The sequence below is a fragment of the Pleurodeles waltl genome, chromosome 9 (genome assembly GCF_031143425.1).
Source record: "Pleurodeles waltl isolate 20211129_DDA chromosome 9, aPleWal1.hap1.20221129, whole genome shotgun sequence".
Lineage (NCBI taxonomy): Eukaryota > Metazoa > Chordata > Amphibia > Caudata > Salamandridae > Pleurodeles > Pleurodeles waltl.
In genome coordinates, this window is record NC_090448.1 from 137563756 (window position 1) to 137586818 (window position 23063).

At 45.7% G+C, this 23063-nt stretch overlaps 1 protein-coding gene across 7 annotated transcripts in view; it reads right to left on the reverse strand.

The window, feature by feature from the left end:
- FGD3 (FYVE, RhoGEF and PH domain containing 3) overlaps positions 1-23063 on the reverse strand; it is a 554715-nt gene that overhangs the window by 112759 nt on the left and 418893 nt on the right. For all 7 annotated transcript variants that reach the window (XM_069206420.1, XM_069206423.1, XM_069206421.1 and 4 more), the window contains 4 exons: positions 19849-19995; positions 18610-18702; positions 8188-8267; positions 7872-7902 (listed from right to left, as the gene is read on the reverse strand). In XM_069206420.1, coding sequence (XP_069062521.1) covers positions 7872-7902; positions 8188-8267; positions 18610-18702; positions 19849-19995 — 351 coding nt within the window. The remainder of the gene's footprint in view (positions 1-7871; positions 7903-8187; positions 8268-18609; positions 18703-19848; positions 19996-23063) is intronic.

Below are 23063 nucleotides of genomic sequence, written 5' to 3' on the forward strand. Positions count from 1 at the left end.
AGCACCCTCTGTGTATAATCAGGGTATATGGAGAAAGGATGACCTTCAAACACTAAGGGTCTCTTATGCAGGTGGTCTGCAAGTTAGCGTCCCTGTCAACGAAAATTAAACAAGTGTGCAATGATCTCCCTAGGCGGAGCACTAGGTTTTTGTTGTGGGGCAAGGGCTCTAGGTGCACATTCCATTGTGCAAAATGTCTCTTAGGCATCAGGACTGTAGTAATCCAGTCCTTAAGGAAAGGTTCAGTGGACTGGCCCTCTGCTCTTTCTGGAAGCCCACAAATTGTAAATTGTTCCTAAGAATCTCCCCCAGTCTTCCATTCTATCATCCAGTTTGGTTTCTTATTGTTGTAGGCAGATTACAGTGCAATGGAGAGTGCTGTCCTCTTGTTGTAAGGCATTCATGTTCTGTAGCGGTCACTCGCTCTGGCACCTTGCGCAAATTAGTGCAGAGTAGGTGGCTGTCTACAGTGAAAGAGCCAATCTTATGTGCCAGCTCATCGCAAGACTTTTGGATTGCCGCAATTAGGTCTACCAAAGAGTGACTGACCCCTGCTTGCTTCTCTGCACCATCAGCTGGAGCTCCTTCCTGGGTCTGTCCCTCCGGTGAGGGGCAGCTCCATATAATTCAGTACCTTGTTTAGCTAGGCCGGCTTAGTGCTCTTTATCTTTCCCCATGGTGGGAGCAACTGAGTCCATCCCAGCCAGGAGGGCTCCTGATAGTCAGGAGGGCCCATGATTAGTAGGCTGCACAGGACCACCATGCAGTAGTGGGGGCTCAGGCCTTCTGCAGGTTATTTCAGTCCCAAAGGGAGGGTGACCAACCCCTCGTACTAGCCCTCCACAAGCCAGCCTCGCAGCCTCAAGGCCAAGGGTGCTGCAGGATCCACCAATGGTCTAGTCAGGAGCAGCGTCACCCAAAGCAAAGGTCAACCACGCATAAGAATGGGACACCAGCCATTAGTTTGTGTTTTCCAGACCGGGGCCTCCCAGTGTCAACCAGTCCCTTGTCACAGATAAACTAGGCTCACCTCACAACCTTTCTTTCAGAGACAGTCATGTGGCAGCAGCCTCATTACCTCAGGTCCAAAAGTTACACAGGGCCCACAATCAGTTCAGCCAGGGCCCGTGCAGCTTCAAGACGAGGTGAACCACATACAGGAACAGGACACCAGTCTTCCGTGTATCCCAAGAACTGAGGGCTTTCCACCGCTAGACAGTCTCTCACAGCCAACTATCAGGGCTCTCCACATACCCCCACACCTAGGGCAAGCGTCGCTACAGCAGCCACAAGGAACTGCACCAGAGTGGGCACAGCAGTCATTAGTCACTCCACACCTCATCTAAATTTAGGAAACGGATCCACAGGGTCAGGTCGGGATTGAGGAAAAGTAATCACTGGCCCTCAGGAATTCCTCAGGTGTTTTCGCTGCTATGTGTTTACAGATGTCCCAGCCCGTCACAGGCACAGAAACAGCGGCGTTGCTGCACTTCCTCGAGGCAGCTCTCACCATCACATGGCTGCATTCAGGGGTAGGCCTCAGGTGGCACAACTCCCTGCGGAGAGTCCACCTCCGACCCAGGCAAGGCAGTGGCCCGTTGCCAGGGCTAAGGCATGGAATGAGCCCGCCCCCTCTGCTACCTCCGCTGGGTGTCTCACTCGAAGTCCACCTCACTGCCAATCCTAACCCAGTTCAGTTAAGTAGCTCTGCTGGGTAGATCGCAAGTCCGCAGCCACACCACCCCACATCTGGAGCAGTGCAGGGTCTCATCTGACAGGGCTACAGTCTCTAGGGTGGGGGAACCGGGAATGCCCCTCACTGGTCCTCCAGAGCCACACTATTGCAAGGACCAAAACGAAGGCAGCCCGTGTTCACAGGGCTGCAGTGAATTTCATCTCACTTAGCAGCTCAGAGTCTCAATTAAGGAGCCCCGGGCAGTGTATAAGGCATGCAATGCAGCGGCACATTGTCTTGGTCTGTTCCTTTTAGAATTGCTCAGGCTATAGGCAGGATTATTTAGATGCTGGCAGGAGTGCCGAGTGAAGCGTCTAATCAGCTATCTTGCTGGGACACACCCCTCTTCTATGCACACAGAAGAATAGAATGACATTCAAACTTTATTACAACTAACCGCTAAAAGGCAGATGGCATCCCACAATGAAGGAAAATGTATCTTCTAAAGCAGTCTCATGGGGATCCTTGTAAAACGTGATCTTCTGTTTCCTTATGTGAATAACCATCCATCTGCTAAATCTGAGACAATACAAATCTTTTTTCATATAACGACACACTCCCTTGAACATTCAACTACAGTTGAGTATACTCGTCCTCGAATTTAGCACTCTTTGGCAATGTGTTCCAGAGGTGCTTTTCTGTTTTACTCAATCAAATCAAATCAAATCAAATCAAATCAAATCAAAAACATTTATAAATCACGCTACTCACCCGTGAGGGTCTCAAGGCGCTAGGGGGAAGGGGTTACTGCTGCTCGAAGAGCCAGGTCTTGAGTTGCCTCCGGAATGCGAGGTGGTCCTGGGTGGTCCTGAGGTTGGTGGGGAGGGAGTTCCATGTCTTGGCCGCCAGGTAGGAGAAGGATTTCCCACCTGCCGTGGTGCGGCGGATGCTAGGGATGGCGGCGAGTGCGAGGTTGGCGGAGCGAAGTTGACGGGTGGGCGTGTAGAAACTGAGGCGACGGTTGAGGTCTTCGGGTCCCTTGTTGTGGAGGGCTTTGTGTGCGTGGGTGAGGAGCCGGAAGGTGATCCTTTTGTTGACGGGAAGCCATTGCAGGTGTCTCAGGTGGGCGGAGATGTGGCTGTTGCGGGGTATGTCGAGGACGAGGCGGACGGAGGAGTTTTGAATTCGCTGCAGGCGTTTCTGGAGTTTAGCCGTGGTTCCTGCGTATAGGGTGTTGCCGTAGTCCAGGCGGCTCGTGACGAGGGCATGGGTCACGGTCTTTCTGGTGTCGGCGGGGATCCAGCGGAAGATCTTTCGGAGCATGCGGAGGGTGAGGAAGCAGGAGGATGATACAGCGTTGACTTGTTTGGTCATGGTGAGAAGAGGGTCAAGGATGAATCCGAGGTTGCGTGCGTGGTCTGAGGGGGTTGGTGCAGTGCCAAGGGCCGTGGGCCACCAGGAGTCGTCCCAGGCGGACGGGGTGTTTCCGAGGATGAGGACTTCCGTTTTGTCTGAGTTCAGTTTCAGACGGCTGAGTTTCATCCATTCTGCGACGTCTCTCATTCCATCTTGCAGGTTGGTCTTGGCGCCAGTGGGGTCCTTGGTGAGGGAAAATATCAGCTGAGTGTCATCGGCGTAGGAGGTGATGTTGATGTTGTGTTTGCATACGATGTCGGTGAGGGGGCTCATGTAGATATTGAAGAGAGTCGGGCAGAGCGAGGAGCCTTGTGGGACCCCGCAGATGATCTCGGTGGGGTCTGAGCGGAAAGGTGGGAGGTAGACTCTTTGGGAGCGATTGGAGAGGAAGGAGGTGATCCAGTCCAGGGCCTGTCCTTGGATCCCGGTGGAGTGGAGGCAGGATATTAGGGTTCGGTGGCAGACGGTGTCAAAGGCAGCTGAGAAGTCGAGGAGGATGAGGGCGACTGTTTCTCCATTGTCCATCAGAGTTCTGATGTCGTCTGTGACTGAGATGAGGGCGGTTTCTGTGCTGTGATTGGCTCGGAATCCGGACTAAGAGGGGTCGAGTAGGTTGTTGTCTTTCAGGAAGTTTGTAAGTTGCTTGTTGACGGTCTTCTCTATGACTTTGGCGGGGAAGGGGAGGAGCGAGATGAGGCAGAAGTTCTTCAGGTCGCTGGGGTCCGCCGTAGGTTTCTTCAGTAGGGCGTTGACTTCTGCGTGTTTCCAGCTCTCGGGGAAGGTGGCAGAAGCAAACGAGCTGTTGATGATGGTCTGGAGATGCGGGCGATGATGTCGTTGGCTTTGCTGAAGATGAAGTGAGGGCAGGGGTCCGAGGGGGCACCGGTGTGGATGGAGTTCATGGTGGCTTTGGTCTCTTCAGTGTTAATGTGAGTCCAGGCGTTGAGGGTGATGGCTGGGGTTGTAGGTTCTGTGGTGGTTGGCTGGGTCTGGTGTCCGAAGCTGTCGTTTAGGTTGGTGATCTTACGATGGAAGAAGGTGGCGAGGGAGTTGCAGAGGTCTTGTGAGGGCGTGATGGCGTTGGCATTGGCTTTAGGGTTAGAGAGCTCTTTGACAATGTTGAAGAGTTCTTTGCTGTTGTGAGTGTTCTTGTCCAGTCTGTCTGTGAAGGAATTTATTTTGGTGGCGCGGATCAGTTGGTGGTGTTCACGGGTGGCGTTCTTGAGGGCAGCCATGTTATCTGCGGTGTGGTCCTTGCGCCAGGGTTTCTCAAGGGTGCAGCAGTTTTTTTTAGATTCCTTGAGGGTGTCTGTGAACCAGAGAGGTTTCTTGGTGTTGGTCTGTCTTGGAAGGCGTCTGAGGTGAGCGAGGTTGTCTGCGCAGTTGGTGATCCAGTGCATGAGGCTGAGGGCTGCGTCGTTGGGGTCGGTGGAGAAGGTGGGTTGGTTGTGGCTGAGAGTGGAGAGAAGCTGTTCCGCTGGGATTTTGTTCCAATGTCGGCGTGGGATGGATTGTGTGCGGAGGTGGTGCGTCTCACGTCGGAAGGTGAAGTGGACACATCTGTGGTTGGTCCAGTGTATAACGGAGGAGTGGCTGAAGGATACGTGGTTGCTGGCGGAGAAGATGGGGTCGAGCGTGTGTCCGGCGATGTGGGTGGGGGTGTTCACCAGTTACTTGAGACCGAGATTGGCGAGCAGGGCGGTGGTGTTGGGGTCGTTGTTCTGTTCCAGGTGGAAGTTGAGGTCTCCGAGGAGGATGTAGTCCGGCAAGGCAAGGGCATGCGGGGAGATGAATTCAGTGATAGAGTCGCTGAAGAGGGCGCGAGGACCAGGGGGTCTGTAGATGAGAGTTCCTCTGAGGGTGGTCCTGGGGTCTGTGTGGATCTGGAAGTGAAGGTGTTCGGCAGCGAGGGGGGTGTCTTCTGTGGAGGTGGTGACGTTGATGGAGTCCTTGAAGACGATGGCGATTCCTCCACCGACTTGGTTGGTGCGGTCTCTCCTGGAGATCTTGTAGCCGTCGGGGATGGCTATGGCGATGTCGGGAGCCGAAGAGGCGTTCATCCAGGTCTCAGTGATTAAGGCGACGTCCGGTGGAGTCCAGGAGGTCCCATAGTTCAATGTCATGCTTGTGGACGGAGCGTGCGTTGATCAGGATGCATTTGAGGTGGTTGTTGTCGCGTGGGCTGGCAGCCGGTGTGGTTTCGCGGTGGAAGGTGGGTTTGCAGGTGTGGCAGTCGAAGGGTCCGTGGGTACGTTTCGGGTTGGCTAGGAAGCAGGTGCTGGAGCGCCCCGGGTTGAGGGCGTGGAGGGTGCTGGGGTCATAGCGGTGCTGCGGGGTTTGGGAGTGCTGGGGGCCAGGGGTCGTGGCGCTGGGCACGGTCCAGGCGCGGACGGGCGCAGACGGGCTTGCCCTTGGCGCGCCAGCTGCGCGGCCACGCAGCGGCCGCCATAAGAGGGAGGAGGGGGGAGGAGGGGTCAGCTGGGGGCGGCGAATGGGAGCGGGGGGCGGGGCGAGCAGGAGGTGGCGGCGGGAAAGCGGAGGGTGGGGGGGGTCAGGTAGAGGGGAGGGGAGAAAAGATAGGGGAGGGGGGTTGCAGAGGTGGAGGGGAGTAAGGAAGAACAGAGGTGGAGGGGAGTATGGAAGAGCAGAAGAGGAGGGGAGTATGGAAGAGCAGAAGAGGAGACAAGAGTGAAGAACAGAAGAGAGAAGAGTGAAGAACAGAAGAGAGAAGAGTGAAGAACAGAAGAGAGAAGACCAGAAGAGAGAAGAGAGAAGACCAGAAGAGAAAAGAGTCAAGACCAGAAGAGAAAAGAGTCAAGAAGAAGGGTAAAGAAGAAGAGGAGAGAAAAGTCAAGAGAGAAGGGAGAGGAATCAAGAAGAGGAGGAGAAGAGTCCGGAGAGATGGGAGAAGGGTCAAGGAGAGGAGTCAGGCAGAAGAGGAGAGACCTGAGAGGCAGAGGGGAAGCGTCCGGAAGATGGGAGGAGACCACGAAGGAAGAGAAGGAACACGCAGAGAAAAGTACATAGAAGGAGAAGAACACGCAGGACGGGGTGCAGAGAAGAAAGAAGAAACACAGATGAAGAACACAGATGAAGAACACAGAAGAAGGACACAGAAGAAGAGAGAACACGCAGGTCGGGGTGCCGAGGAGAAAGAAGAAACACAGATGAAGAACACAGATGAAGAACACAGATGAAGAAAGAAGAAAGAACACGCAGGTCGGGGTGCAGAGGAGAAAGAAGAAACACAGATGAAGAACACAGAAGAAGGACACAGAAGAAGAGAGAACACGCAGGTCAGGGTGCAAAGGAGAAAGAAGAAACACAGATGAAGAACACAGATGAAGACCAAGGATGAAGAAAGAAGCAGGAAGAGAACGCGGTGAGGAAGAGGAGCAGGGCCGAGGAAGAGCAGAACACGCAGCAAGAGGGCTGCAGAAGAGGAGCAGAGAGCGAAGGGAAGAAGGACAGCAGAGGTGCGGAGAGAGGTTGGAGGAGGGAGCGGAAGGCAGAAGACAGAGGTACAGGAGAAGAGAGGTGAGTAGCGCGGGGCTGGGCGAGGGGCTGGGCGGGGGGAGTACTTACTGTTTTTAGCAGGTCTTGCTTGGAGGTGTCAGGAGCCTGGGCTGGTGGAGCTGCAGCGGCAGGGGGAGCGAGCTACCCTTGGGTCTAGGGTCGCTAACTCTGCCGCGCAGCGGCTGCCATAAGAGGGAGGAGGGGGGGAGGAGGGTTCAGCGGGGGCGAGAGGGGGGCGACGAATGGGAGCGGGGCGGGCTGAGCAAGAGGTGGCGGCGGGAAAGCGGAGGGTGGGGGGGTCAGGTAGAGGTGAGGGGAGAAAAGATAGGGGAGGGGGGTTACAGAGGTGGAGGGGAGTAAGGAAGAACAGAGGTGGAGGGGAGTATGGAAGAGCAGAAGAGGAGGGGAGTAAGGAAGAACAGAAGAGGAAAGGAGAGAAGAGTGAAGAACAGAAGAGAGAACAACAGAAGAGAGAAGAGTCAAGACCAGAAGATAGAAGAGTGAAGAACAGAAGAGAGAAGAGTCAAGACCAGAAGAGAGAAGAGTCAAGACTCAATGGCAATTGTGAATCTTCAAAGCTTTAGGGAGGGCTGGGTCTGCTGTAGAAGCAGTGGGGTCTTCTGACAAAATCTGATACAAAACAACTGGGAAACAGCCCGCTGACCATAAATGATAAGGAAGGAAAACAAAGCTGAAGGAAACCCTGTCTACCCGTGGTCTGTTATAACATAACAATATATTATAATTTAATATGTTTTTACAAGAGGTTTAACGCTTCTATAGCATTTGGTGCCGTGAAAAAATGCGTGTGAAATGTGCAGAAACACTCCTTCATCAAAACATTTGAGCACCTATGTTCATTAATGTGCAATTTGAAACACAGAATAAAAGTCTACATCAATATACAAAGGGTATTTCGGAATAATTTTTATTAGAATATGGACAAAGCCGTTCAGGCGAGAAAAGTCTTGGTTTTTAAACCATTTATCTTTTAGTTTTTTAGTTTTTTATTCACTACAGAAAGGGGGGAACTTTTGAGCACACTTTATTAAACCCCAAGACTTTCTCTCAAATATGGATCATAATACAAAGTTTAAATACAATTCTCTTGCCTTTGACCTTTCACCGCGACCTTGTGCACAATAACAAAAATATACTCCAAACCAGACAGGGTTGTTGCTGGATTAAGAGTCCGTCAGATCGATATCAACGGGGAAGCATTTATTTAGCTGACTCACAGAATCTCGGGGTCTCTGTAACTTACCTGAACCCATTCTTTCTTTTCTTCTTCTGTTCTGTAAAAAGATAAATTAAAATATTGATTAATAAAAATGCTCACTTCTCGTGGCATGTGCAGTGCTACAAGCAATATTTTAATGACCAGCTAACTTAATTCCAGAACAATTCACACTGGTATCAATACATCCAAGTCAGTAAACGATATAGTTCTATGAGATCTACATGTCTTACGTTCTTTAACCGAAAAGCGCTGAATATGGTTTTCATAGGGAAGGCGCCTCTGACATGTCACAACTTCAAGCACATTTCAAGGTTATTTTCAAAACTGCAGCATGTCCTACCTTGCTTGTAATTCCAGCGAACGCTTTTTTCCAACAATTAAGAAAGTGCGAGACACATTTTGCTTGACAATTTCTTGTACCTGGAAATATAAGTAAAAAAAAATATGATTTTTTTTTGCCCGTCAATCGTGATGTCAGAAAAGAGTGTAACATCACTGACCCTTCTAATCTTGCAAATCTGCATGCACATTTAATGACATTTTAAAGTCCTGTTTCTTTATTTTTTCCTGGAATCCATTCCCTTCAAGTGTCCAAGATTACTACAGATTACACATCCGAGGGCAACGTCCCTAGTATAAAGGAAGCTATTCTGCATGCAGGTTAAAGTATGTCTCCTCTGATGTGCTGCCACATGTTCAAATACATAGGTCAAGTGCTAGATCGATTAAAATAATGATAAAAGGCTTCGTAAGAACAATTTCCAGAGAGATTTAGGAGTATGATGATAAAATGCATTCCACGAAAAATATGCAAGAGGCTTTGCCTCCCTAAGGGAGCTGCAAACTTTCATCCCGCCTATTTAAACTGTCACCACCCACACAGTCTCCAGAGGAACATGTATGATTTTCGTTAGGAGTAGACTTTTTCCGGAAACTTTTTTTTGTGCCACGTTTTCCTTCTAAACTATTAAAAATCAGATCCTTTAAAAAGTAATGAAAGCATATTCACGTAATCTGTTCCTTTCGCCTGCACAGCCATGTAGCACAGTCACTTTTTAATCTATTTAATTCCAAGTCTCAAAGTTATTTAGTATATGTAGAGGTACATGTTGTTTAGAACAGGGTGGTTTTAAATCACAAAGATAAATAGGGGTTCTAGTTAGGAGGTATTATTTACCTTTGATAACACCCTTTCTGGTTGGTGCTCTATCTAACTGCAGATCCTTCAAACTTTGAATCAACACCAAATCAATCCCTCCAAACATAGAGAATCTGATTGAACTGCACACCATGAAATCCTGTATGACCGAGCAGCCAAAATGTCTCTCTCTTTGGACATGAGAATCTATGCAGCAGTGGCTGGTGAAGCTAAAGACAGATGCCGATGTCACAGATATCCAACACCAGAACCACTCTAGCCATGAAGTTACAGACTTCCTTCGAATGGATTGAGTTCAGAGGCCCTCAGGAAGCTCTTTTTCAGTCACGGGATAGCATAGCTAAACTCAAAGTAAAATCCACTTCAATGATGTCTTTTTCTGGACTGCCTTTCTTTTCTTTAAACTGGTGAGTCCGACAGAGAATTTATGATCCAGCCCATTCTCCTTAGTACTGTTAATGTAAAAATCAATAGCATGCCTAGGATCCAAAAGGTGTAGCCTCTCCTCTTCCTTTGAGGGATGTCAGGAAAAAGGTCGTATTTGATTGATGAATACATAATGCATACAAATAACTGACATGTTGTCCCCAAGTGAGAGCAATGAGAAAAAAAGTATTGGAATTATAACGTCTCAGAGTACAATTGTGCATAACTCAAACACTCGCATATCAAAAATGGTAAGGACCAAATTGAGGTCCAAGTCTGCATATTAAAAGAAACAAGGGCAAGCTTATATAAACCCTTTAATAAATGTGTCAAATAAAAAGGGCCAATCAGGCAAATAAAGAAAGGCCATAAAGGTTGAAAGGAAACCTTTAACAGTTTCCAACGCAAAGCCTTGTCAGGCCAGAAACAAGACAAACAAAAGTACATCAGACAGCTTGGTTTGAAGAGGATCAACCTGTCCTCACCCAAGACAACAAACTTAGACCAGCAGTCACAGTAGATGGATTTTGTGGATGGAAGGCAAGCAGCCAAAAATCAGATACACCACCTCTGGGGGAAGGTCAAAGCCACTGTAATGATTCATCTCAACCTTCACACATGAAAGTGTAGATTGTGGAGGTTCAGAGTTCTACCTCCCTGTTGAGAGGACAGGTCCTTACAAAGAGGCAGTTGAAGTGGAGGGCAGACTCGGAGAGTCTAAACTAGGGACATCAATGTGAACTACGCCTGCTGCCTCCTAACTCTCGCCAGGACCTGGGGGGTGACCAGTACAGGAGGGAATATACAAAGGAGGCCAGCATCCTGCCAAAGGTGGAACGAGTCTCCCATATATACCATGAGGACCATAGCTCAGAAAAGTAGGATATGAGTATTTAAGGCTATAGCAGACAGATCTAGTGAGGACACACCCTGCTGATTGAGGACATCCAGAGCTAACTCAGGGAGCAGACATCCCGGGTTACTTGCAATATAATAATTGTTTCCACCTTGACGGTCATGTAACATGGCAAGTGACTGACTGTCTGGGCAAGGGACATTGCTCGACCAAAGATAGGAGGCCTCTAACTTCCACCTCATGCTGCTGGGCTTCCCAGCACAGAGATTAATGCTTCCTTTACTACTGTAAGCTCTAGGTGAGTCAGTCAGAATGGTCTGCCAGAAGTCAAGTTGACATCCACAATCTACCAAAGTAGGTATTGGACTGCTTCTTCTAATATGCATATGTTGTCCGAAAGGCACCCACAGTTTTGGGCCCGTCACAGGAGGTTCTACTACAAAGCTTGCAGAAGCTAATATGTATGCATGGGGCACCAGTAGATTGAACAACGCCAGGAAACTCATAATCTTCAAACCAATCCAGACTGGAACGAAAGCATGTGACTGAAAAAAACATCAGGATCATAGCCTGAATGTCTAATGGCTCACTGCAGAGGCAGAAAGGGTTTCAAAGCCTTCAAGTCCAGGATGGCCTCTATAAGGGAATTATCTGTAGAAGCTGAAAATGAGGTTTCTGCTCATTGATTGAGTGACAGGGTAGATAGCAACAAAATCATAATTTTCAAGTGGTCAGAGACTGAATTAGGAGTGCCTTCCTTTAGAAGCCACTATTCAAGTGATGAGATTTCATGAATTTCCAATTTACAAAGATGAGCTGTAACCATTGACATCACTTTTGTGAGCAACCGGTGGGCTGAGGAAAGGCCAAAATGCAGGACAGTGGACCAGAAGTGATCCAAGGCCATGACAAAACAGAGAAAATGCCTTCTGGCACGACAGGATCAGCACATAAAAATATGCATTCTGCAAGATAAGGAGAACATTCACTCTCTAAGATCCAAAGCTGTCAGGACCTGCGACAATGCCAGGATTTTCAACTTGTCCTTCCAGAGAAATTTGTTAAGAGGTTTGAGTTCTAAGATCAGTTGCAGACCCCGTCCTTCTTGAGCCCCAAAAAATGACTGGCATTAAGATCATGTGACCCTCTTCAGTTTTGGCACCACTTCGATCCCACCCTTAGCAAGCAGCGTCTGAAGTTAACTGGTTAGAACAGCGTTACGATGACCGATGTCTGGCAACAAATTTGTCCAGAGGTCTGGACAACAAGGGAGGCTAGTGTATCACAGCTGGACCTACTGACTGACCCACTGACCGGAAGTAACTGAACTCTATCCAGGTAGGCAAAATTTAATTCTGTCCCCGACTGGTATCATGTGACTGCGTGAGGGGTAACGTGATCAGCGTGGCAGCAGCTGCAACAGGTGCAGAGGATGGCCCCATCTGCTGGTGGCCACCAAATCTGCCAGGACCTTCTCTTTAGGAGCCACATAAAAGCTCTGTAGACTTCTGGAAAGAATGTGAGAGCTTCCTCACAGTAGGTAGGTAAGGCCACTCGAATAATACCTAAACTTACAACAGTGCTGGTGGAAGTGGTAAGTTGGGAACATAACCCTAGGAAGAGCTAGCCATATCTTAGTTATACCTACAGGTCTCCGCAGCTGAAATCATTTTCTTATCAGAGTCTGGCTCCTTCAAATGGTCTGTCCATCTGTAATGCTTGGACATCGAAGTATGTCATTGGTGCCTATGGCACAGCCAATATAGTCTATGGTGTCCACCTTGGTCCACATGATGTACTTGATGTGTTCTGGCTATCATGTATGATTTGGGCAACAAAGACCAGAATCCTCTAGCAACATCTTGCTTTCCATGACCCAGAGCACAAGTGTGTTGTGGCCCAAGAGACATACAGTGTTCAATGACCAGAGGTCTAACTTGTCAGAAGGAAGTCTTCTTTTACCTAGGGCGTTAATCCTTTTGCACTACCTATTCAGCAGATTAGTAGGGAAAACATAGGAGTTCATGTTGCTTGTTAAAGCCTAAAGTCAGTCACCAAAGTCAGAGTTGCATTAGAAATGATAGGCTGCCATGAGCAGGCCTATGACAGCGAAGAGGTGCAGAACAAAGTCCTCAAACAGGGTTTCTTTAAATGGGAGTAAGGGTTCAGTAGTCAGTGGCCCAGGCTGCAAGATCTCAGTCCCCATGCCTCCACTGCGGGAACCATAAAACCAAAACCTTGGAATGGATGCACTTTTTTCAGTAGGTGGCAAGTGTGAATCCAATTCTGATCCAGGAGAAGTGTCTATACCATAGACATTCTGAAGGTTAATTGTTGATGGCATCACTACTCCTTTGAACCAGATCAGCAGAACATGTTTGAATCTTTTTGGTCTTTTTGTGGATAGACTTATTCGTTAACGTTATGCTGGACTTACCCGAAGGAAGTGACAGGGAGTGTCCAGAGGCCTTGAATGGGACCTGCTTTGTTTTCTTGGTGACACAGAACTTGGGTTCATGCTCCCTGATGACCTTCGGATGTATCAGGAAGTATGTGCTCCTGGACTTTAAGTAGCGTTTGGAGCCAAAACACAAAAAGAGACATTGTATGAGTCCTTAATTGGATACATCTGAGTACCATATTTGTCTTATGGGTAAGCCTGTTATATCACAAACAAAGAGCAAGATTTTGGATTCACAAACCCTTTTTTAGGAAGCTTTGATATCAATTGTGGTACGAACAGGAAATCCCGCTCTCACCACTGCTCTTCTTGCTGCATATGAAGAAACTGTCATGGAGCATCTGAGGGGCAAGTGACATCTCGGTACTGAAGTGGGGCCCCAGAATGGAAGAGCTCATATCCTTGTAGCTCATATCCTTGTATACTTATGAATTTATGCTATGCCTAAGTGCTCTGATTAGCTCTGGTCCTGACAAGCAAAATATTTTAAATGCTTTTGCGGATCAGGAAGGACTGAGGGTGAATTTACAAACTCTAGTGGTTTCCCTCTATCAGGTCTGCATAGGCGAGAGAATGGATGGTGAAATCAGAGCTGCTGAGGGATGAGGAGGACTTCCACTATCTAATGATACTGATTGCAAAGAATAGGTATAAATATGGGTAGGAAACACTACCAGAATGTTTGAGAGGATAGAGAGAGAGATTCCCAATGGTTCCCTCTGCCCTTATACTGATGGGCACTGGTGAAAATAGTGATACTCCTTTATGTACTGCAGTATTTCTCTTATAAGCATTGATTCCCATGCCTGGCTTGTTTCAAAGTCTGAACTATGCTCAGAACATCTACGAGGAAATGCATGCTTTTATTTATCAGGCATCCCACCTTATTGTCAGAAATGATAGGCTGTTTAGTCAGAGCTCCAACCCTGAAGGGGCACCGGGTGATAATTCCCTACTTCACCCCGATTACCCAGTGCCCCCACATGTCGAGGGTTGTCATGTCGGCTTGGAAGACATGCAACATATAATGAAATTAAATGAAATGTAGATTTATGTAGCGTTGCTTATCACCCATGAGGGTCTCAACGTGCTGTCCATGGGCACATGGAGATAAAGTGATTTGCCCAGAATCACAGGACGTTGCGTCGATGCCTAGAGTCAAACCTGGATCTCCAGCTCCTGAAGCGGTCACTCTGACCGCTTCACTACATCCTGGGCAGTGACTGGGAAGACTCCTTTGTAGGTGGGCACTAGACTCCCATAAATAACAGCTATGGCTTTTTTTTGAGGGATGGGACATGCTGAGAATATCTACACTGAATGCTATAGTCACAGCCTACTGCATGAGATCTTTTGCAGACATAAAGTTGGAGTTTGGGCTCTTTCCTTCCCAGTTCTTTAGATACCTATAAATGCGGCATGTGCTACTGCCACACTTCCCCATAACCACAACCATACATGACAATAACCCCTTATAAAACAATCTCGCCTTCTGACAGCTAACATATTAAATAATACCCAGTGTATACGGTTTCATGCTCCCTAGGCAGCATAACAGGCATTGGCCCACTATGAGATACATACTGACATACCACACTAATGGCCCCATGGAGATAGCCTTCTCTGTGAGACTGTGAGCTGTAGGCTCATACAGTTCCTCTACTTACTCCATATTCATTTCACTAGACATCAGCTTTGGCAAATCCAGAGAGCCTTATCTCCCATTTGCTTGAGATGTAGGGCTCAGGAGGAAGACTTAATGTATATAGTGTGGGTACATATTCAGAGATTCTGGGACATACTGTCACAAAGCTCTATTTTTTTGGTAAACGTCAGTGAAACATCAAAGCAATTTGAAAACAGAGCTTCAGCCTGTGTTGAAGAAGTGTTACGAGAGGAACTAATGTTAGCACACTGGGGGAGGTGCTTAAGTGTGGCTCAGTGCCACTACATCCAGGGGTATGATGGAGTCACTACGGAGTTGAAAGGTGCCACCTTTCCCTGCACTGAAGCTACTGCATTCTCATTAGAAATCAACCAATTTTACACCCCAAATAACTGCAAAAGGAAAATGTCAAAAGCAAATCAACTTTTTACAAAACACATCAGTACTTGAAAAAGCACAATTTGGGGCTAGATCACAAAATATTTTTGCCTGGGATATTTTTGTGTCCTTGGTGGTAAGTTAAGATAGCGCTTTCTCTAAAATACCTTTTACCGGTGTGTTATGAAAAATAGGGGCCACATGTACAAAATTTGATTTTCCCATTGCAATTCTTACCGAATTGCAATGAGGAAATTGCAATTTGTAATGATGTAAAATTGACTTCCCTCATGAATATTAATGAGATAGGTCACAATTTATGACCAATTAGGAATGGTAGCCATCATAGGCATGGTAACCTGCTGGGGTCAGCAGGCCACCATGTCGGTGACTGCTTTTTAATGAAGCAATTTATTTGCAGCCCGTTTGGGATGTATTTTAAAAAAATGAAAATTAAACTTTGAAGTTTCATTTTTTCAAAGATATTTGCTTTCCATTCTTATAGAGGAAGGAAGTCCATCTTCCATTTGCGAAGGGGTTATCACCTCCTTCTAGGAATCAGTAAAATATCATTTTTTTCCAACCGCAATTTGGCTTCAAAACATTTATACATTCCATTCAGATTCAGTGTTTGGAAGGGATGCCCTAAACACACCCCTTCCAAATACCGAATTGCAAACACAAATTGCAATGTGTTACTGAATCACAATTTGTGTTCTGTTCATATGTAAAAGCACTTTGCGGTCAAAAATAACCCAATCGGCTGTTTCTGCCTGCAAAAATTGTTTGTACATGTCCCCCATTATTCTAGAGGTAGTAATGTCTGACATTAACATTTTTGTGGCATTTTCTTGTGTTGGTGATGTAGTGTTTTTTGTGCTGCATTACTGTAATGGGATTTTGTTGTGTTGTACTGTGGATGTTGTGTTGCGTTCAGTTTTGACTGTCTCAGAATGTACTCCTATTATGTTTTGATTGTGTTATTATGGTACTTTGTATGAGTTACTTTGATATGCTCTTGTGTATACTTTAAATGTCAACAAATGCTGCTAAATTACACATGCCTTAAAAGGCCCTATGCAAAAATAAAATGTATATATTTACCGCTGCCATAGGTGGTAAAATTGTGCTGCTCCAGCTATTCAACTATTTTAGACAACAGATATCCCAAAAAGTGGCAGAGCCTGTGCCTTCACTCAGCATTTCTAGTGCTCAATTTATGTGATACAGCCCATTATCATTGTTTAACAAACACTGTGACAAAAATAAATCTATTACTTAAAAGCATCTTTATATCAAAACGTACCTTTTCATGAAAACAAAACCAATTCGCAAGACTATAAACAATGCAATAAAATGTCATAGTTCATAATGTGGGGAACCTAAGCCTTTTCAGATTTCAAACCCAATTCCAATATAACACATACAATACCCTACCCACGTGATGACCCTGCACCGCACTCTGAAAATGTGCTGAGTGACTTTGTTCTAATTCTTAGATGCAGATGGATAATCTCACTCTTACAAGCTTGCTGCAAATAATACCATCCATAGTGATGTTTCCTTGAGAGTCTCTTATGTTTAATATTTATGTTATGCGACATAAAGGGCCTGATTAAAACTTTGGCTGTGGGGGTTAATCCGTCCCAAATGTGACGGATATCCCGCCCACCGTATTACGAGTTCCATAGGATATAATGGACTCATAATACGGCGGGCTTGATTAACCCCCTCCGCCAAAGTTGTAATCAGGCCCAAAGTGTTGGATTTATTTTCACCTGAAAATTGAAGTGCTCTTACAATATGGGGTGGCTCCTCAGTTAGGGAGGAGCATCACCCCCGCCAGCAGTAGAAGCTGCAAAACCTCTAAAAGAAATCAATAATAAACGTAGTTTATTATCGTTTTCTTCTAGAGGGGCGGAGCCACAGGGATGACTCCCCCTCAAAGTGCATGCGTGTTTGGCCGGCTGTCTCGGGCCGGCCAAACACACATGCACACAGGGCTCTCTCCAGCCCAGCAACTGTTGCTGAGCTGGAGAGAGCATGCACAGACTCTCAGATGGCGTGGGAGAGCCCTGGCTGGGCACTCCCAGCCAATCCTGAAACTGCTCTGAGCAGCGTCAGGATTGGCCACAGGGCAGGCTGGGAGCCTGTGCCTGAAGCTGGCTTCAGCAGAGAAAGAGGAGCGGCGCAGCCTGTGTCCAGGTAAGTTTATTTTTTTTAAATTGTATTCATATCCCCCGCTACCCACCCTGCTGCCCTCCCGCGCGCCGCCCCGCCACATGTAAGAGCCACGAGCCACGACTGCTTACAATGGTGGTATTACTACAAACCATTTGTAACTCTGTAACAAAATAACAATGTGATTGTGTTTTCTAAAGATCTTTATATGTTGCGAAGTTGCCTATTTATCAGATAAAGCGAAGGCATTTTCTCAACAGGTACAATGCCAGGGAAAATAAACAACAAAAAATGGTTTCTGTTATCAGGCTCACTGATATTGTAGTTGCTGTAATTTTCTTTCATCTGAATTAGCTCATCCTTTACAAAATGGTTAAGGATCGTACTTTCATAACGTGGGTTGTATTACAGCAAGTGACCCTGGGGGGCGCACAGTATTTATGCTGTCTTCTTTCTTACTGGGCTCACTATGGTATTGTAGAAGGGTGCACAGATGCTTGCGAGGCCCCTGCCATGACACAGAGTGAGTAGGCTCACGTTTTGCACCAGTGCAATCAAGAGTGGATATCTCCTATTGTAAAGGAGTGGTGGCTCCATTCAAATGAGGAAGCATCTTGCTTCTGAGCCTTCACTGTATGACGGATCATGTGTGTAGAGGAAAAAAAACTGTCATGAGGTTCGCTGACTGTGTGCCAAATAGGGGTGGTGCACAGTAAGAAAGTCACATGTTGGCACCCCTTGAAAGGGGGGAGGGGGATCCAAGGAACCCACATAGGCATTACCATGTAGGTGCATGCAGTCACTCACTGCAATGCCCCCCCAACCCCAACGGATTTGTGTCCCCTTTTGAATTGCAGGCCACGTCACCACCTGCACAGTGAAGAAGGACCCAAAGCTTCTACCAACTGGTTAGCCTTTGACTCGAGTTTGAGCCTGCACTCGGAACAGCTTATTCAAAGTAAAAGAGCACATTGCCCCAATCTTTGTGCATTGCATCCAGTTATAGGAGTGCTGCTAAGCAAATTGGTGCAGCATATCCTATTTGCAATATGTGCCCAGAAGTCCACTTGACTGTACTACAGTTTATGTTTGCCTGACTTCAAAGATGAGGACGGGAGTCTGCATTGCTTCTAATTCAGTACCAAGCAGAGTGGGTAAAGGCTATGCTGGGACTGGTGGGCTAATGTGATCTGCAAATATCTCTATGTTTACTGAAGGTGACAGCAATACATTCAACTTATACACTTCAGAATCGCTGGTCCGACTGCTTTGAAATATTTGTAGTGAATACAAAAATAATTACACTTTGAAGTGGGATGTCTCTCGGTACTGACGGATTCCAAGAGGCTTTGCACAAACCGGGGGTCAGTCTGTCTGAAACAGTGTTCAGTTTTCTCTTTGGAAAATATCTGCTATCGCAAAAGTCTACATTTTCTTGCTGTTTGGTATGTCTCCCATGAATTATCATTAGGGCTGCCAAACAAAAAGTACTATTACAATTTGGAAAATAAATAGATTTTAAATATTACCAGCATAGTATTATCAATTGCGTCCATGCATCAATACATGCAGAACTATTATTTTAGAGAAGCTAGAAAAATAATTTACACAAAACAAACCTCTGTTGATACGAACCTGAAGACCTGCAATATCTATGTTTTCTCGTACACTAAACTTCTGGCCAAGGAGTCTCAGTTTTGGAACGCAATAGAGCAGCATACTGTTAAACTGCAAGAGAAAAACACATGTTTACAACACAGCATAGACCGTCCAAATTAATTTGCATCAATCTTCATGGATCAGGAAATACTTTTCAATCACTCCCCAGCACAGCAGATATTCACCTACCTAATGAAAGGGCGAAGAAAAAGTACTGCACATCACTGTGCAACTTCCAGCCAAACTGCAACACGAGCAAACCAGCTATCATAAGAAACTGGTTGTGATCTCAGATAAGCAATGAAGGAACTTAAGAGTCAGCCAAGAGCTCAATATTATGCATTCTCTTCTACCCACAAGCCTTTCAATAATTTCCAATGTACCTGAAACTAGGGGTGGGAGAAATATTGTGCTTCACCGAAATAATTGGTGGAATTTTGGGGACTTCGCCTTAATCTTGTAATGTAGAGTTCCTGCCAAATTCTGACAATTTCTGTGCAGCTGAATTATTTCTCATGCACGGCTGTAGAGAAGTACGTTGGTTATGCACGTGCAAAATATAGCTTGCCCTAGCGTGATTTCCAGATGCTAGGATGATATTTTGGTGAGATTTTTCTAATGCAGATCGATGTGGGTGGACGCAACAATTCATGGTCAGAAGGCTGCCACTTGAGTAGAAAATCTACTCGAGGGACAGCAAAATTAACTCGAGTAGCTGCTTCCTCTGGCACACTGTGTGGTGCTGTTCGCACTGATTTTTCAGTGCAGAATGCACCCCCTGCGGTAAATCACAGCTTGAGCTGTGTGGCATGCCACTTCCACATGTTGTGCAGTACTCTGTGGAATTTCACAAAGGTTTTATTTAAAACCACAGAATTCTGCTGAGTGAAATTCCAAGAGTTTCGCCCACGCCTACCTGACACTACCCCTCCCCTCCCTTTTGCTCAGGGATAATGAAATGAGATTGCTGCTTAGCAATTTCTGACACACCCATCACCCCAAATGCTGAATAATCACATTTTATGTCCAATAACTACAGAATAATATTGGGACTAGTACAAACTATTACCTTCAACAGGTGTGTCCTATTTCTGTTTTCCACTTGCTCTCCACTGATCCCTGGGGCAAGGTTCATGTTTAATAGAGGCATAAATAAAACAATAAATACATTTCTGTTTAAATAAGCATTTAATTACCTCTGTGTTAAAAACTTACCAGAAATAAATACCTTTCTTGCGTTGTGCCATTCTTGGCCGAGAGTTTGTGAATGTGACCTTCTTTGATGAGTTCATTGGCTGGATTCACTATATCTTCTTCACCGCCAAGTCTTTCGTATACTTCGAGCAACTTGTGCATCTTTTCCTAGGAGGTAAATATTACATAAGTCTAAAATATGATCAGAAATATTTTTCAAAAAATAATTTAAGGGTGTTGTAAAATAATTATATTAATAAATACTTTTCATAGACTGCTGGCTAATACAGTTTTGCAGTGTTATATTTCTGTAAGTAACAGGTCCTGCACTTACTCTAAGTAATGCTAGGATGAAGAGCTAAGCCACGTCTATCAGAATGTGACTTTGTGGCCATCATATCATAGGTTACGCATAGGATAAACATATACTATAGCCATCATATAACTCTGTCCTATCAGGAATGCCAATTATAAAAAAACGTACATGGTGTGGAGTTTAGAGAAAGTAGCATATGTTCTGTGACAATCAGACTTATAAGTTAGCAAAAAGACCAGCAGACGTGATGTGTGATGGTCAGACTAAACAGAAGAAAGCGTAAGATGATGCAGTGAATGCAGGTTGCCCTATAATCATTGAACAGAAGTTATTCACAAACTTAAAATAAAGACAGATAAGGGCAACAGAGGGACTGCTTATTTTGAGCAGGTGGTTGCCAGGGCACCTATGCCAGTCAACAACAAGGTGGCTCTCTGTCTACTTTTGAGGTTAGCACACCAGCAGAGTGTTTAACAATTAACAATTATATATACATTAAAATGAATAATAACAGCACATCCAGACCGGTCTGACAGCTTTGGGGGGCCTGGAATAGTCCAAGTTGCTAGACTTGCAAGACTGTGCTGATTAGTGGTTGTGCTAGTACTCAAATTTGGCAGCCCTGGCAGCTGTAGTGGGTGGTGCAGAATGCTGTGGTGTCCGGAAAAATACATTGGGCCCTGGCACATTCTTACAGCCTGAACAGAAGATTTGAATGTTCATATGGAAACAGGAGACAATCAAATGCTCTGTGTAGTAGTTTTCAGACATAGTTATTGTGCAGGCCTTGTGTTTGATACTATCAGGAGTGTTGAGTAGCTTATGAAGACAAGACAGGTGTAGTATATTGCTGTGCGACTATGTTTAATTCAGGTTTATGCATATACCCCTGACCTGTCCACCATGACTTTTCACCCTATATTTGTGTATGTTCTCTTTTGGAATGTTTATGCCTGGGTAGAAATGACTGTCTGCAAAATGTAATGCCGGTAGGGGGCTCAGAATGTACTGAAAAAAGTACTGTGGCATTAATAAGATGTGAACCAGAAAATTCTATCTCTATCTAACCCTTGGAGGAGTAATGCTACTGAGTCCAGCAGAGTCAACCCTTCCCCATCCCCCGCAAGTAGTGAGTAAGATAGCATTCAGATGGAACATTGCTACCAATATTCAGGAATGAAGAACTGCGGATCTCTTATCCGTGGGGCTAACCGTGGGGTTCAGCACATGTAAAGGCATAAGTTTTCCTTCAAAGTTATCATCATTTCAATAATGTAAACACAAAAAGTTAAATTTTGAAATGAGCTGAGGCAGTCTGTAAATAAACAAAAATGAGTAAAAGACCGATCGCCAAATTCAGAATTCAAATTGGGAACAGAGGGTAGAGTGGCAAGGCCTACATTAGTTTGCTAGTCAACACAGAGACCGTCAGAGCTAGAAGATAAAACTAGTATATTTTGAAAAGCAGAGAAACACAAGAATAACGTTAGTAAAATAAAGACACTAATACTGGCAACATCAACAACAAGCTTAGTTTACTATAGCTAAGCTCATGGGATCAGGGAGCTAATTACAAAGTTCTTCATTATCTGGTGTAAGTTTTTTTGTGGCAGGATGTGCCAAGTGTGACCGCTCAGTTGCAATAGTTGAGTATTTTTTTTTGTGACACCACTTATTTCTGATCAGATTTTGATGTGGAACATAAAGATGCTAAATATCCATTTAATTTCTCTAGTGCCCAAACCAAGGGGTATATAGGTGCCAACACACACACCACAACCATCCTAAATATAGATCTAAGGGTCTTTTTCACAATAACCAGGGGCAGCTCCTCCATAAGAGTGGAGGAATGTCACCCACTCCCCCGCCAGCAGCAGCAGCGGCAAATAAACTATGTTTATTATCCTTTTCTTTGAAAGAGCAGGGCCATGGGGTGACCCAGCCAGGGCGCTCCCAGCCCATCCTGATGCTGTTTTGAGCAGCGTCAGAATTGGCCGCAGGGCAGACTGGGAGCATGTGCCCGCGTGCAGCAACAACGCAGAAGAGAGGAGCGGCGCGTGGCAGAAAAGGTCATTTTTATTTTATTAATGTGAATGTATTAATAACCCTCCCCTGCTCGCCTCCCCACCCCACCCCCAGGAATCCCCATGAGCCGTGACTGAGAACAACTAGAAAATATGGCGACCACAAACTCCCACCCTAGTCACTCTAATCCATGAAACGATTGAGTAGCTTGGGCTCTAAAAATATGATCGCTCCATTACTCTTTCCCTTTGCTACACAGACAAAATCTGTGGCAGGGGCACTTCACGAGCCTGGCCAAGTATACAGCCTATCTCAAGGTTTGGGGATCAATGCATTTGGCATCCATTCCACCAACTCCCACTGGCCGGGGGCATGGACACAATTCCTGCTCCGATCATCATCCACCTAATTCTTTGTATGAGCTTCCACAGCAAACAGGTGATAAAAGTACATTGGAGTACATCTGTCATGATGTAAACGATGATGTCCTCTTTGTTACTTATCTCGATTTGTGTTTGTGAGATCACCAACAGTGCATCAGTGGTGCTTACATTGTGTGCAGCTGTGGAATTTGAGTGTTTTAATTTATAGAACGTAACAATCGAGATACTCCCAGACTTCAAATGCAGATGTAAGCCTGAAAAACGATTTTATTGTTTCTCTCCCAAAAACATATCTTAAGGAGCACTGACATTCAGAAACAGAGAAAATGCTAAAAGTACGAAAACTGGTCAGAGAGCACATTTTCAGTTTGGTGCTTGCGATAAACATGATTAGTTTCATTGTTGTTCAGTGTTCCTTTTATATCTTAATTATAACATTCGTTAAAATATGTTTTTTTCTTTAAAGTATGCTTATTTTTCAAATAATTGTTAATTTGTTCAGTGATTTGTAA